Here is a 17,402-nt window from a genome sequence, read left to right as displayed (position 1 = left end):
TAGTCTACAGAAGGCCAGTTTTATTGCATCTTTCATCAGCATAACAGTTTTCAGCTGTACTAACATAATTGCAGAAGGGTTTTCTAATGATCAATTAGCCTTTTAAAATTATGAACTTGGATTAGCTAACACAACGTGCCATTGGAACACAAGAGTGATGGCTGCTGATAATGGGCCTATGTACGCCTATGTAGATATTCCATTAAAAATCAGCTGTTTCCAGCTACAATAGTAATTTACAACATTAGGTCTACACTGCATGTCTGATCAATTTGATGTATTTCTGATCAATTTGATGTTATTTTAATGGACAAAAATGTTGCTTTTCTGACAAACTTTTGAACGGTAGTGTAACCGTTTATTTAAAAAAGTACCCCTTTTTTCATGATTAAGATCTTGTCTCATCATTGCAACTCCCCAACGGGCTCAGGAGAGGCGAAGGCCGAGTCAGGCGTCCTCCGAAATTTGACCCGCCAAACCACTCTTCTTATAACACCCGCTCGCTTAACCAGGAAGCCAGCTTCACCAATGTGTCGGAGGAAACACTGTTCAACCGATGATGGAAGTCAGCCTGCAGTCGCCCGACCCACCACAAGAAGTCCCTAGAGCGTGATGAGCCAAGTAAAGCCCCCCAGCTAAAACCTCCCAACGCTGGGCCAATTGTGCGCCACCCTATGGAACTCCCGGTCATGGCCGGTAAATGCCATAGCCTGGGATCTAACCCGATGCTGTAGTGACAGCACAACACTGCGATGCAGTGCCTTAGAGCGCTGCGCCACGAGGCAGAAAATGTAACCTATTTTTAAAACCTCTTATGAAGTTGGTTTTGTAGCATAAATTGGGAATTCTATATTTTTTGACTGATATTATGATGTGTCTGTTTGTTTCATATCTGCAAAGTAGGTCAAACGCTGTCAGTTCCAGTTTAAGATTTCGGAATGAATGCCTAAACTTAAACCTAAACATGTGGAGTTAATGCCTAAAAGGGAACCTTAAACACGTTGTAATTTGACGTTTGAGAAACATGGATGAACATCTAATTCTGGTGTGAGACTGTGAGAGCTAGTTGAAAGAAAGATTTTAAACAGAGAAAGAAGAGCTTGTATATGAACTGTGACTATCTGATAAGACAAAAGGAAGTGAGCTTCGTCTTCTCAGTAGTACTTGTTTGATGATAGGGGAGAGCAAACTCTTAAGTGAATATTGGACAAGTTGGAGTGAATATTGGACAACTTGGAGCGAGTATTGGACAACTTGCCTGCGTAGTGCAATTACAAAAAGGCAAGGTGTAACACTTAGAAATCAAAACGGGATGGTATTTAGAGATTAGATGCGAGGGGTTGAGTGGAGCTGAAGGGTGGGACGAAAAATAACAAGAACTAAATGTAAAATATACTGTATCCATAAAATGTGCATTCGGAAAGTATTCAGACCCCTTACTTTTTCCACATTTTGTGACGTTACAGCCTTATTCTAAAATTGATTAAATTATCCCCCCCCCCCTTATCAACCTACACACAATACCCTATAATTACAAAGCAAAAAACAGGTTTTTAGACATTTTGCCTTTTACACGTGTTACAAATAAAACACATAAAACACAAAAAAATATATATTACATTTACATAAGTATTCAGACCCTTTACTCAGTACTTTGTTGAAGCACATTTGGCCGCAATTACATTCTTAGGTATGAAGCTACAAGCTTGGCACATCTGTATTTGGGAAGTTTCTCCCATTGTTCTCTGCAGATCCTCTCACGCTCTGTCAGGGTGGATGAGGAGCATCACTGCACAGCTATTTTCAGATATCTCCAGAGATGTTCGATCAGGTTAAAGTACGGGCTCTAGCTTGTCCACTCAAGGACATTCAGAAACTTGTCCCGAAGCCACTCCTGCGTTGTCTTGGCTGTGTGCTTAGGGTCATTGTCCTATTGGATGATGAACCTTCGCCCCAGTCTGAGGTCCTGAGCACTCTGGGAGAGGTTTTCATCAAGGATCTCGCTGTACTTTGCTTGGTTCATCTTTCCCTCGATCCTGACTAGTCTCCCAGTCCCTGCCGCTGAACAACATCTCCACAGCATGATGTTGCCACCTCCATGCTTCACCGTAGGGATGGTGCCAGGTTTCCTCCAGACGTGATGCTTGGCATTCAGGCCAAAGAGTTCAATCTTGGTTTCATCAGACCAGAGAATCTTGTTTCTCATGGTCTGAGAGTCCTTTAGGTGCATTTTGACAAATTCCAAGTGGGCTGTCACATGCCTTTTACTGAGAAGTGGCTTTCATCTGGCCACTCTACCATAAAGGCCTGATTGGTGGAATGCTGCAGAGATGGTTGTCCTTCTGGAAGGTTCTCTCATCTCCACAGAGGAACTCTGGAGCTCTGTCAGAGTTACCATCGGGTTCTTGGTCACCTCCCTGACCAAGGCCCTTCTTCCCCGATTGCTTAGTTTGGCCGGGTAGCCAGATCTAGGAGGAGTCTTGGTGGTTCCAAACTTCTTCCATTTAAGAATGATTGAGGCTACTGTGTTCTTGGGGACCTTCAATGCTGCAGAAATGTTTTGGTACCCTTTCCCAAATCTGTGCCTTGACACAATCCTGTCTCGGGGGCTCTACGGACAATTCCTTCGACCTAATGGCTTGGTGTTTGCTCTGACATGCACTCTCAACTGTGGGACCTTATATAGACAGATGTGTGCCTTTCCAAAAAAATGTACATTTTATTTAACTAGGAAAGTCAGTCACAAATTCTTATTTACAATGACGGCCTAGGAACAGTGGGTTAACTGCCTTGTTCAGGTGCAGAACGACAAATGTTTACCTTGTCAGATTGGGAATCTTTCGGTTACTGGCCCAACGCTCTAACCACTAGGCTACCTGCCACCCCAAATCATTTCCAATCAATTGAATTTACCACAGGTGGACTCCAGTCAAGTTGTAGAAACATCTCAAGGATGATCAATGGAAACAGGATGCACCTGAGCTCAATTTCGAGTCTCATAGCAAAGAGTCTGAATACTTCTGTAAGTAAATGATTTCTGTTTTTATTGTGTGTAGATTGATGAGAAGAAAATATGTTTAACCCATTTTCGAATTACGAGTTACGGTACATTTTAGAATGTAACGTGACAAAATGTGGAAAAGGGAAGGGGTCAGGAATACTTTCCGAATGCACTGTAGGTTCAGAGCCTTTGTTAAACAGCACAGTTGAAAAACTGACTTGTCTAGTTAAAGAAAGGTTAAACATGAGTATTTTTTTGTAATACAAAAAATAAATGGGAAACAGAAATCAAAACTGCATATTCTTCAGAGATTGATGGGAGAGGTTGAGGGTAGTTGTATTGTAAAATATTGTAAAACTATTGTAAAATATTCTCCCTGTAAAATGTATGTAATATGTAAAAGCTGGAAGTAGAAGCCTAAGTGTTGTTGTCCATTAGTTTACTCCATTTAGGTTTAAAAAAAAAAAAAAAAAATATATATATATATATACACACACCGCTATATAGACCACTGCGCCACTCGGGAGGCCCTATATATTTTTTTTATATGTATATTTACAAAATATATTTATGGGGGATTGTAAATGATGCAGACAATTACATTGATGGAAGCCACAATCTATCTGCAATATTAAAGCTGATCTACACCCTATTCTTTGAATACACATCAGGGGAACACCAGAACACCTCTGGAAAGCACAGAAACGAGAGGACCAACACACACACACACACACACACACAGACAATTATAACAGCTTTGGGGTATGTGACCGAGTGTGTCATCGCGTGTGTTGGCTGTTTCAGAACTAATGTTTAAACAGTGGGGAGGCTATCATATGCATGTGCATGCAGACCGTAGCTTACTGTAAACAGCCATGTCATAACAGCCTTACACCACAAGATGACAGCAGTGATTAGAGAGCGCGAGCAGTGTACTGGGAAGGGTAGGGCACCGGTCCACAGTCGTTAATGTAGGCCCTTGTAGAAGGGTAGAAAATGAGAATGCCAACGGTATATTTCTACGAACCATAGGTGTAGTAGGCTACCTCTGTAGGTAGTGATGCGTTGCGGATGTCTTCGTCGGTGACAAACTGGTCGACGTACAGCTGGGCCTTCGAGGCCTTGAGGAAGGCCATGAACCGAGCGGTGAACGAAGCCACAAAGATAGACAACATGCCGAAGTCTAACACATTCCACAGGTGCATCACATACTCTCTAGGACCGTCCACCCAGATCTCCTTGACCTCCGACCAGATCATACCTGAGGGAGGGAGAGAGAGAGAGAGAGAAAGAGAGAGCACACATTAACACAACACATACTTCCAAGAGATCATATCGGGTGGGTACACAGTCATTTTAAATCTACACTATTGTTCAAACGTTTGGGGTCACTTGTTTTTGAAAGAAAAGCAATTTTTCTGCCCGTTAAAATAACATCAAATTGATCAGAAATACAGTGTAGACATTGTTAATTGTGTAAATGACTATTGTAGCTGGAAACAGCAGATTTTTAATTAAATATCTACATATGCCCACTATCCGCAACCATCACTCCTGTGTTCCAATGGCACGTTGTCACGCCCTGACCTTAGTTATCTTTGTTTTCTTTATTATTTTGGTTAGGTCAGGGTGTGACTAGGGTGGATATGTTAGTTTTTTCCTTGTCTAGGGTTCTTTTTATTTTTATGTTGGCCTGAATTGGTTCCCAATCTGAGGCAGCTGTTTATCGTTGTCTCTGATTGGGGACCATATTTAGGTAGCCATTTCCATAGGGTATTTGTGGGTTCTTATGTCTATGTGTAGTTGCCTGTCAGCACTCGTTTATATAGCTTCACGGTCGTTTTGTTAGTTTGTTCAGTGTTCTTTCTTTAATAAAAGAAGTATGTACGCATACCACGCTGCGCCTTGGTCTCCTACATACAACAAACGTGACATGTTGTGTTAGCTAATCGAAGTTTATAATTTTAAAAGACTAATTGATCATCATTATACCCTTTTGCAATAATGTTAGCACAGCTGAAAATTGTTATGCTGATTAAAGAAGCAATAAAACTGACCTTTAAACTAGTTGAGTATCTGGAGCATCAACATTTGTGGGTGCGATTACAGGCTCAAAATGGCCAAAAACAAATAACTTTCTTCTGAACCTCATCAGTCTATTCTTGTTCTGAGAAATGAAGGCTATTCCATGCGAGAAATTGCCAAGAAACTGAAGATGTCGTACAATGCTGTGTACTACTCCTTTCACAGAACAGCACAAACTGGCTCTAATCAGAATATAAAGAGGAGTGGGAGGCCCTGGTGCACAACTGGGCAAGAGGACAAGTACATTAGTGTCTAGTTTGAGAAAAAGACGCCTCACAAGTCCTCAACTGGCAGCTTTATTAAATAGTATTTGCAAAACACCAGTCTCAACGCCGAAGAGGCGACTCCGGGATACTGGCCTTCTAGGCATTGTTCCTCTGTCCAGTGTCTGTGTTCTTAATCTTTCATTTTTATTGGCCAGTCTGAGATATGGCTTTTTCTTTGCAACTCTGCCTAGAAGGCCAGCATCCCGGAGTCGCCTCTTCTTTGGGCCTCTGTACGCCTATGTAAGATATTCCATTAAAAATCAGCCGTTTCCAGCTACAACAGTCATTTACAACATTAACAATGTCTACACTATATTTCTGATCAATTTGATGTTATTTTAACAGGCAAAAAAATGTGCTTTTTCGTTCAAAAACAAGGACGTTTCTAAGTGACCTCAAACTTTTGAACGGAAGTTTACATTAGGAGACCAACAAATACATAAACACCACTACAGTATCACACACACACAGATACACCTGTGTATCTCCGCAGCCAAAACAGGGAGAAAATGGCTCATTGAAAAGCTTCTCTAATCAGTATCATCGCTGTGCCACAATTACAGGAGCTTCAAAGAATGCCCACAGAATTAAAATGATCAATGTCTCCCTCAGGTGGCACCATGCACACCTCTCACACACTCTAAACAGCTCACACACACTCTAAGCAGCTCACACACACTCTAAACAGCTCACACACACTCTAAGCAGCTCACACACACTCTAAACAGCTCACACACACTCTAAACAGCTCACACACACTCTAAGCAGCTCACACACACTCTAAACAGCTCACACACACTCTAAACAGCTCACACACACTCTAAACAGCTCACACACACTCTAAGCAGCTCACACACACACACTCTAAACAGCACACACTCTAACAGCTCACGCACACTCTAAACAGCTCACACACACTCTAAACAGCTCACGCACACACTCTAAACAGCTCACACACACTCTAAACAGCTCACACACACTCTAAACAGCTCACACACACTCTAAACAGCTCACACACACTCTAAACAGCTCACACACACTCTAAACAGCTCACACACACTCTAAACAGCTCACACACACTCTAAACAGCTCACACACACTCTAAACAGCTCACACACACTCTAAACAGCTCACACACACTCTAAACAGCTCACACACACTCTAAGCAGCTCACACACACTCTAAACAGCTCACACACACTCTAAACAGCTCACACACACTCTAAACAGCTCACACACACTCTAAACAGCTCACACACACTCTAAGCAGCTCACACACACACTATGGCTGAAATTGGTTTTGTTATTTGTTATTACATTATTGTATTTGGATCCCCATTAGCTGTTGCAAAGCAGCTGCTACTCTTCCTGGGATCCACACAAAACACAGAACATGACATAATACAAAACATTAATAGACAAGAACAGCTCAAGAACAGAACTACTCTTGGTGGGAAGAGAACGCTGCCACTACTAGAAACCAGGGTTGGGTAGGTTACTTTCTAAATGTAATCTGTTACAGTTACCTGTCCAAAATTGTAATCAGTAATGTAAGTGTGGGATTACCCAAAAAGTAACAATCTGATAGCTTTCAGATACTTTTGGATTACTTGAACCTTAAGAGGCATTAGAAGAAGAGAAAAAGGATTTGGTGTGGAACGCATTTGGTGTGTCATCATAGTTGTCTCTGACTTGTGGACAGACTCCCTCAGGTGTAACAAGCTTAAACGTGTGCCTTTTTTCAATGTTGAATTGAATGTCATTGAGAAAACAGAAAGGTGCCAATGTATTTTTTCACAAACATCCTTCCTGAATTTAAAAGTAATCCACGTTTTTCAAAAGTATCTGTAATCTGAACGCTAATATTTTTGCTGGTAATGTAATTGATTTACAGGCAATCAGGCACTCCCCATCCCTACTGGAAACACACACACAAATTATATTGCTACGTTAAGAGGTACGAGAGAAAGCGTGAGGAGGCGGAGAAACCAGCTGATGTTTTTATTGTGATTGATCTATTGGCTCTAAGTGTGTACAGTTGAAGTCGGAAGTTTACGTACTGTACACTTAGGTTGGAGACATTAAAACAAATTTTTCAACCACTCCACACATTTCTTGTTAACATTTACATTTTACATTTAAGTCATTTAGCAGACGCTCTTATCCAGAGCGACTTACAAATTGGTGCATTCACCTTATAACAAACTATAGTTCTGGCAAGTCGGTTATGACATCTACTTTGTGCAAGTCATTTTTCCAACAATTGTTAACTGACAGATTATTTCACTTATAATTCACTGTATCGCAATGCCAGTGGGTCAGGAGTTTACATACACTAAGTTGACTGTGCATTTAAACAGCTTGGAAATTTCCAGAAAATGATGTCATTGCTTTAGAAGCTTCTGATAGGCTAATTGACATAATTTCAGTTAATTGGAGGAGTACCTGTGGATGTATTTCAAGGCCTACCTTCAAACTCACTGCCTCTTTGCTTGACATCATGGGAAAATCAAAAGAAATCAGCCAAGACCTCAGAAAAAAAATGTAGACCTCCACAGGTCTGGTTCATCCTTGGGAGCAATTTCCAAACGCCTGAAGGTACCATGTTCATCTGTACAAACAAAAGTACGCAAGTATAAACACCATGGGACCACGCAGCCGTCATACCGCTCAGGAAGGAGACGCGTTCTGTCTCCTAGAGATGAACGTACTTTGGAGCGAAAAACGCAAATCCATCACAGAACAACAGCAAAGGACCTTGTGAAGATGCTGGAGGAAACAGGTACAAAGGTATCTATATCCACAGTAAAACAAGTCCTATATCGACATAACCTGAAAGGCCGCTCAGCAAGGAAGAAGCCACTGCTCCAAAACCGCAATAAAAAAGACAGACTATGGTTTGCAACTGCACATGGGGACAAAGATCGTACTTTTTGGAGAAATGTCCCCTGGTCTGATGAAACAAAAATAGAACTGTTTGGCCATAATGACCATCGTTATGTTTGGAGGAAAAAGGTGGAGGCTTGCAAGCCGAAGAACACCATCCCAACCGTGAAGCAAGGTGGTGGCAGCATCATGTTGTGGGGGTGCTTTGCTTCAGGAGGGACTGGTGCACTTCACAAAACTAGATGGCATCATGAGGTAGGAACATTATGTGGATATATTGAAGCAACATCTCAAAACATCCGTCAGGAAGTTAAAGCTCGGTCGCAAACCGGTCTTCCAAGTGGACAATGACCCCAAGCATAACTCCAAAGTTGTGAAAAAATGTCTTAAGGACAACAAAGTCAAGGTATTGGAGTGGTCATCACAAAGCCCTGATCTCAATCCTATAGAAAATGTGTGGGCAGAACTGAAAAAGTGTGTGCAAGCATGGAGGCCTACAAACCTGACTCAGTTTACACCAGCTCTGCCAGGAAGAATTGACCAAAAATTCACCCAACTTATTGTGGGAAGCTTGTGGAAGGCTACCTGAAACATTTGACCCAAGTTAAACAATTTAAGGCAATGCTACCAAATACTAATTGAGTGTATGTAAACTTCTGACCCACCGGGAATGTGATGAAAGAAATAAAAGCTGAAATAATTCATTCTCTCTACTATTATTCTGACATTTCACATTCTTAAAATAAATTGGTGATTCTAACTGTTCTAAGACGGGGACTTTTTGCTAGGACTAAATGTCAGGAACTGTGAAAAACTGAGTTTAAATGGATTAGTCTAGGGTGTATGTAAACATCCGACATCAACTGTATGTGTGCCATTAATCGCCCCCTCCACCAGCTCTTTTTATTTGTCAATTTCTTCCTTCCTTGTTCCTTTCTTTCTCTCTTAATCCATCCCTTTCATTCTTCCTCAAATCAAATCAAATTTTATCGGTCACATACACATATTTAGCAGATGTTATTGCAGGTGTAGCGAAATGCTTGTGTTCCTAACTCTAACAGTGCAGTAATATCTAACAATACACAACAGTACACACAAATCTAAAAGTAAAACAATGGAATTCTCATTCTGTCCTTCTTTCAACCTCTCTCTCCATTCATCGGTCTTTCCCTTCCTCCCCCTCTCTCTCTCTCCCACCCCCCTCCCCTTCTCCCTCTCTCCTACTCACCCAGCACGCATTTCATGATGAGCATCTCGGTCCAGGAGAACTGAGTGGTCTTGACCCGGAACACCTGGCGAGGGTGGTCAGTGATGGTCTCGTTGGGCAGGTTCCTGACCCCCTCGAAGCGGTCCGAGGCGTTGATGACCAGCAGGCCCAGGAAGAGGGTGAAGGACACTGCGTGAGCCACAAACTTCATGAAGGGACTTCTCAGGATCTGACCCAGCTGGACAAAGACAAAAAACACCCTGCTTGGTTACTTGCACCAACAATTGCCTTTCTCTTTTCTTACTAGCACTTCGCCTTCGGTGATTGAGGAGAGGTTTAACTTGTTATGAATGTGATATGTGGTTGACTTACCTAGCAAACATAAGATGATTGGTCTGGATAAGAGCATCTGCTAAATGACTCAAATGTAAATGTAGTACCATGGTAAACGTGTACATGGTATAGAAACTACATTCCCCCTATGAAGTCAGTTAAGGTAAACAGTATCACTGTCAGGAGGAGTAATAAACTAGATGGAACTGGGGAACACGGAACTGGTCTACCCTATGGTCAGGAACCAGAGGCATTAATAGAGACAAAGCAAGATATACACAAAGCAACCGTTTTACTTCATACAGTAACTATCAGCTAGCTATTTGTAAATCATAATAATGTAGCTAACCAGATAGTTTAACAGGCAAAAGTGACCTAAAACTAATATTATGCAAGATAGATGTCAATTCTTCGTGGGTAGCAAGCTAACAATTCTTTGTGGCTATCTGGCTAGCTAACAGTACTAGTAGCTAGCCAGTTAGCCCTATTGACTTATTTTTGGTTTCCGATCTACAGTACGTACAGTTGAAGTCGGAAGTTTACATACACCTTAGCCAAATACATTTAAACTCAGTTTTCCACAATCCCTGACATTTAATCCTAGTAAATATTCCCTGTCTTAGGTCAGTTAGGATCATGTCAGAATAATAGTAGAGTGAATGATTAATTTCAGCTTTTATTTCTTTCATCACATTCCCAGTGGGTCAGAAGTTTAAATACACTCAATTAATATTTTGTAGCATTGCCTTTAAATTGTTTAACTTGGGTCAAACATGTCAGGTAGCATTCCACAAGCTTCCCACAATACGTTGGGTGAATTTGGCCCATTCCTCCTGACAGAGCTGGTGTAACTGAGTCAAGTTTGTAGGCCTCCTTGCTCACACATGCTTTTTCAGTTCTGCCCACAAATGTTCTATAAGATTGAGGTCAGGGCTTTGTGATGGCCACTCCAATACCTTGACTTTGTTGTCCTTAAGCAATTTTGCCACAACTTTGGAGGTATGCTTGGGGTCATTGTCCATTTGGAAGACACATTTGCGACCAAGCTTTAACTTCCTGACTGATGTCTTGAGATGTTGATATGATATCCACATCATTTTCCTCCTCATGATGCCATCTAGTTTGTGAAGTGCACCAGTCCCTCCTGCAGAAAAGCACCCCCACAACATGATTCTGCCACCCCTGTGCTTCACGGTTGGGATGGTGTTCTTCAGCTTGCAAGCCTCCACCTTTTTCCTCCAAACATAACAATGGTCATTATGGCCAAACAGTTCTATTTTGTTTTCATCAGACCAGAGGACATTTCTCCAAAAAGTGCAATCTTTGTCCCCATGTGCAGTTGCAAACCTTAGTCTGGCTTTTTTATGGCGGTTTTGGAGCAGTGGCTTCTTCCTTGCTGAGCGGCCTTTCAGGTTATGTCGATTTTGGACTTGTTTTACTGTGGATAATAGATACTTTTGTACCTGTTTCCTCCAGCATCTTCACAAGGTCCTTTGCTGTTGTTCTGGGATTGATTTGCACTTTTCGCACCAAAGTACGTTCATCTCTAGGAGACAGAACGCGTCTCCTTCCTGAGCGGTATGACGGCTGCGTGGTCCCATTGTGTTTATACTTGCGTACTATTGTTTGTACAGATGAATGTTGTGCCTTCAGGCGTTTGGAAATTGCTCCCAATGATAAACCAGACTCGTGGAGGTCTACAATTATTTTTTCCGAGGTCTTAGCTGATTTCTTTTGATTTTCCCATGATGTCATGCAAAGAGGCACTGAGTTTGAAAGTAGGCCTTGAAATACATCCACAGGTACTCCTCCGATTGACCTAAATTATGTCAATTAGCCTATCGGAAGCATCTAAAGCCATGACATAATATTCTGGAATTTTCCAAGCTGTGTATGTAAACTTCTGACCCACTGGAATTGTGATACAGTGAATTATAAGTGAAATAATCTGTCTGTAAACAATTTTGGGAAAAATTACTTGTGTCATGCACAAAGTAGATGTCATAACCAACTTGCCAAATCTATAGTTAACAGGAAATTTGTGGAGTGGTTGAAAAACAAGTTTTTTAATGACTCCAACCTAAGTGTATGTAAACTTCCGACTTCAACTTTAGGCAGGTAAACATGCCAAAATGAACACAGCATGTTTTTATTAACGTATCAAGATCGAATATTGTAGTCAGGCAATATATGAGATGTGACTAAGGCAACATTTAATTACGAAGTTGGGGTTAATTTTCTCTCGCTTCAGCTGAAAAAATGGCCAAAATATATATATATTTTTTTACATGGTTGCGTCACATTTCTTTGCATACATTCCGTTGAAGCTTGCAATGATGCACAAAACAAAATATGTACTAACGGACTACTCATTCGAGGAGTGCCCTCCGCGCTCCGTTTCGCATAATTTGATTTGGGCTCATACTCCGACCCTCCCGTGCTCGGGGGACGGTAGTATGCCTTTTGAGAAACACTTCAGGTTCGTCCAGGGGTCAGTTCAGTCGGACATTGAGTCAGACTCAATACTCCTGTCAATTGAATAGAACATTTCTCATATTGGGAGTGTAGACAACATAACAATGTCTTACTGACAATTCAGTGAACAATGTCCAGACATCAAAGTGTGTTACTATGTGGGAAGAACATTCAGTGTCAGTTTCACACACATTATCTATCCCCCCTGCATCAGAAGCAGTGAGGAGAGACTCAGTAAAGGAGGCAGAGAGAAATAAGAGAGAGAGATGTGAATTTCACAGGGCCTTGTTGTGTAATTCTATTTGTCAATACTAACCCTGGAGGATCCAGCTATGTCCCACCGGGATGGGAGAGCTAGGGAGGAGACACAACGTCACAAAACACATGCAGATCCACTGAAAATGTGCATTCAACATGCACTCAAAACGCAGGCACACGTGTTTGTGAATGTGAACCCTTCACACAAGTACAACCATTGACACAAACACCCACAACAATACGTAGGAAGGCTGAGAAGGAGGGGGATGAAACAGTATTGACCAGGTTGTTCATTTAACAACACACAGCCATCACATCCATTGTGCTGTGTGTGTGCATGTGTGTCTGCCCCTCTGTTTTTAATCAAGGCCATTAGCCAATACAGGTCATTCAAATCAGTCCGATATCAACCAACCGATAGATCAAGGTTGTTGTTCGCCACACACACACACCGCCATCTAATCCTAATCAATCAGGTGTGTGTGTTTTTTTGTTTTCTTTGGACAAGGACTGGATGCGTCCCAAATTGCACCTTGTTCCCTATATAATGTAGTTCAATACTTTTGAATGTAGTGCACTATATAGGGAATAGTGTGCCATTTGGGATTTATCCACTGTTTTTCTCAGTAGTTTCAGGGGGGGGAGAGATACCCCCCCCCCACCACTCCCTCCATCCCTCTGTCTGTCCCCCTGTTCGACTATCCCAGTCTCCCCACGTGTATCTCTCTCTCATATCTATCCTTTAATTTCTGTCACCATACCTCTCCCTCCCCACTTATCTCTTCCTCTTGGCCTGCTCTCTTTGACTCTTTCTTTTCTTTCTCTTTCCTTTCATTTCTCTTTCCTTTCTGTCTCTTCAGAGGACTTGCATATGTCAGAGGGGAAGCTGAGATGGGCCTGCCAGTGGAGGTTAAGGTAAGTCTGACCTCTACAGTATCTGCATGCTGTGGGGGTTAAGGTTAGTGTGACCTCTACAGTATCTGCATGCTGCTGGGGATAAGGTTAGTGTGACCTCTACAGTATCTGCATGCTGCTGGGGATAAGGTTAGTGTGACCTCTACAGTATCTGCATGCTGTTGGGGTTAAGGTTAGTGTGACCTCTACAGTATCTGCATGCTGTTGGGGATAAGGTTAGTGTGACCTCTACAGTATCTGCATGCTGTTGGGGTTAAGGTTAGTGTGACCTCTACAGTATCTGCATGCTGTTGGGGATAAGGTTAGTGTGACCTCTACAGTATCTGCATGCTGTTGGGGTTAAGGTTAGTGTGACCTCTACAGTATCTGCATGCTGCTGGGGATAAGGTTAGTGTAACCTCTACAGTATCTGCATGCTGCTGGGGATAAGGTTAGTGTGACCTCTACAGTATCTGCATGCTGCTGGGGATAAGGTTAGTGTGACCTCTACAGTATCTGCATGCTGTTGGGGATAAGGTTAGTGTGACCTCTACAGTATCTGCAAGCTGTTCAGGCATTTATTCAGAATGCGGGCAACCTAATCACATTATGATCCCTTAGAGCAGTGGTTCCCAAACATTTTATAGTCCCGTGCCCCTTCAAATATTCAACATCCAGCAGCGTACCCCCTCTAGCATCAGGTTCAGCGCACTCTCAAATGTTGTTTTTTGCCATCATTGTAAACCTGCCACACACAAACTATACAATACATGTATTAAACATAAGAATGAGTGTGAGTTTTTGTCACAACCCGGCTCATGGGAAGTGACAGAGCTCTTATAGGACCAGGGCACAAATAATAATATAATAATAATAATCAATAATTTTGCTCTTTATTTAGCCATCTTACATATAAAACTTTATTTGTTCATCAAAAATTGTGAATAACTCACCACAGGTTACTGAGAAGGATGTGCTTGAAAGGATGCTTGAAAGGTTGGTTGCATTGGAGAGTCTCAGTCTTAAATAATTTTCCACACACAGTCTGTGCCTATATTTAGTTTTCATGCTAGTGAGGGCCGAGAATCCACTCTCACATAGGCACGAAGTTGCAAAGGGCATCAGTAACACCCAGACAGGCCAGTCGTGTGAGAAACTCGTCATCATGCAAGCGGTCAGACAAGTGAAAATGATGGTCAGTAAAGAAAACTTTAAGCTCGTCTCTCAACTTTACAAAAAAATGTGTCAATACTTTTCCCCTTGATAACCACTGCACTTCTGTATGTTGTAAAAACGTTACTTGGTCGCTGCCCATATCATTGCATACTGCTGAAAATAAACAAAGGTTCAGTAGCCTTGCTTTAACAAAGTTAAACATTTTCATTGTACAGTCGTGGCCAAAGGTTTTGAGAATGACACAATTTTCACAAAGTTTGCTGCTTCAGTGTCTTTAGATATTTTTGTCAGATGTTTCTATGGAATACTGAAGTATAATTATAAGCATTTCATAAGTGTCAAAGGCTTTTATTGACAATTACATGAAGTTGATGCAAAGAGTCAATATTTGCAGTGTTGACCCTTCTTTTTCAACACCTCTGCAATCCGCCCAGGATGCTGTCAATTAACTTCTGGGCCACATCCTGACTGATGGCAGCCCATTCTTGCATAATCAATGCTTGGAGTTTGTCAGAATTTGTGGGTTTTTGTTTGTCCATCCACCTCTTGAGGATTGACCGCAAGTTCTCAATGGGATTAAGGTCTGGGGTGGTCCTGGCCATGAACCCAAAATATCGATGTTTTGTTCCCAGAGCCACGTAGTTATCACTTTGCCTTGTTGCAAGGTGCTCCATCATGCTGGAAAAGGTATTGTTCGTCAGCAAACTGTTCCTGGATGGTTGGGAGAAGTTGCTCTCGGAGGATGTGTTGGGACCAGTTGGCAGTGGCGGCAGGGTAGCCTAGTGGTTAGAGTGTTGGACTAGTAACCGAAAGGTTGCAAGTTCATATCCCCGAGCTGACAAGGTACAAATCAGGGCTGTCATTGAAAATAAGAATTTGATCTTAACTGACTTGCCTAGTTAAATAAAGGTAAAATAAAAAAATCTTTATTCATGGCTGTGTTATTAGGCAAAATTGTGAGTGAGCCCACTCCCTTGGCTGAGAAGCAACCCCACACATTAATTTTCTCAGGATGCTTTACTGTTGGCATGACACAGGACTGATGGTAGCGCTCACCTTATCTTCTCCGGACAAGCTTTTTTCCAACTGCACCAAACAATCGGAAAGGGGATTCATCAGAGAAAATGACTTTACCCCAGTCCTCAGCAGTCCAATCCCTGTACCTTTTGCATAATATCAGTCTGTCCCTGATGTTTTTCCAGGAGAGAAGTGGCTTCTTTGCTGCCCTTCTTGACACCAGGCCATCCTCCAAAAGTCACACCTGCCTGCTGCCATTCCTGAGCAAGCTCTGTACTGGTGGTGCCCCGATCCCGCAGCTGAATCAACTTTAGGAGACGGTCCTGGAGCTTGCTGGACATTATTGGGTGCCCTGAAGCCTTCTTCACAACAATTGAACCGCTCTCCTTGAAGTTCTTGATGGTCCGATAAATGGTTGATTTAGGTGCATTCTTACTGGCAGCAATATCCTTGCCTGTGAAGCCCTTTTTGTGCAAAGCAATGATGACGGCACGTGTTTCCTTGCAGGTAACCATGATTGACAGAGGAAGAACAATGATTCCAAGCACCACCCTCCTTTTGAGGCTTCCAGTCTGTTATTCAAACTCAATCAGCATGACAGAGTGATCTCCAGCCTTTTCCTCATCAACACTCACACCTGTGTTAACGAGAGAATCACTGACATGATGTCAGCTGGTCCTTTTGCGGCAGGGCTGAAATGCAGTGGAAATGTTTTTTTGAGGATTCAGTTCATTTGCATGGCAAAGAGGGACTTCATCTGATCACTCTTCATAACATTCTGGAAATTGCAAATTGCCATCATACAAATTGAGGCAGCAGACTTTGTGAAAGTTAATATTTTGTGTCATTCTCAAAACTTTTGACTGTAGTGTCCAAAATGTCTTTCAAGCTGTCAGGCATTCCTTTGGCAGTAAGAGCCTCTCAGTGGATTCTGCAGTGTACCCAAGTGGCATCGGGAGGAACTGCTTGCACGCACGTTACCACTCCACTATATCCTCTTCTGTTGTCCAGATTTCCAGTGGTTTGCAGAAGAGGATCTCTTCCTTAATTGACCCCCCCATAAACGTAACGGACATAAACCAGGAGCTGTGCCTGGCCCGCCACATCTGTTGACTCATCCAGCAATAACCCACAGAATTCTCTAGCTTGTATGCGAAGCAGTAATTGTTTCAACACATCTCCTGCCATTTCACTGAAGCAACATGAAACAGTGTTGTTTGATGAAGACATTGTTTGTATAGTTTTTTGGGCCTTTTCCCCCAGCATTGTCCCAGCCATATCCGCGGCAGCAGGAATAATTAAGTCCTCCACAATAGTATGAGGCTTGCCTGTCCTAGCCACTCAGTAGCCCATATAAGACTCTTCTAGCCCTTCTTATTAATGGTATCTGTTGATTTTATACATGTCTTACTACTCGAAAGTCGTCTTAATTCTCGCTCAAAAAACTCCTGTGGCTTATTTTTCAAATTGGCATGTTTTGTTACTAAATGTCTGCGCGAGAGTGAAGGTTTCATTGAGTTGTGAGATAGTACTTTTGCACAAAAAACACACTGTGGCTGAGGAAAGGCACTACTCCCAATATAAGTTAACCCCAAATCAATGTAGTTCTCATCATATTTGCGCCTCTTCGATTGTCCAACGTCCCTGTCTGTTGTTCGGTGCTTTCCCGGGTAAGGGGGCAGTAGCTCTTCGGCTGCATCAGATTCACAACTGTCAGTGTCCATGCTAGCTGGGCTAACAACAAATGTAGAATTACTGATGCTAGCATTGGATGTGCTTGAGGAAGCAGAACAACTTGTGTCGTC

At 42.2% G+C, this 17,402-nt stretch overlaps 1 protein-coding gene across 1 annotated transcript in view; it reads right to left on the bottom strand.

The window, feature by feature from the left end:
- LOC115130029 (short transient receptor potential channel 7-like) overlaps positions 1–17,402 on the bottom strand; it is a 75,527-nt gene that overhangs the window by 34,381 nt on the left and 23,744 nt on the right. The window contains exons 5-6 of the mRNA XM_065019074.1: positions 9,466–9,682; positions 4,029–4,262 (exon numbers count right to left, since the gene is read on the bottom strand). Of these exons, the coding sequence (XP_064875146.1) occupies positions 4,029–4,262; positions 9,466–9,682 (451 nt within the window). The remainder of the gene's footprint in view (positions 1–4,028; positions 4,263–9,465; positions 9,683–17,402) is intronic.

Source organism: Oncorhynchus nerka, linkage group LG6 (assembly GCF_034236695.1).
Source record: "Oncorhynchus nerka isolate Pitt River linkage group LG6, Oner_Uvic_2.0, whole genome shotgun sequence".
Taxonomy (NCBI): Eukaryota; Metazoa; Chordata; class Actinopteri; order Salmoniformes; family Salmonidae; genus Oncorhynchus; species Oncorhynchus nerka.
This window is presented reverse-complemented; position numbering and strand designations above follow the sequence as displayed.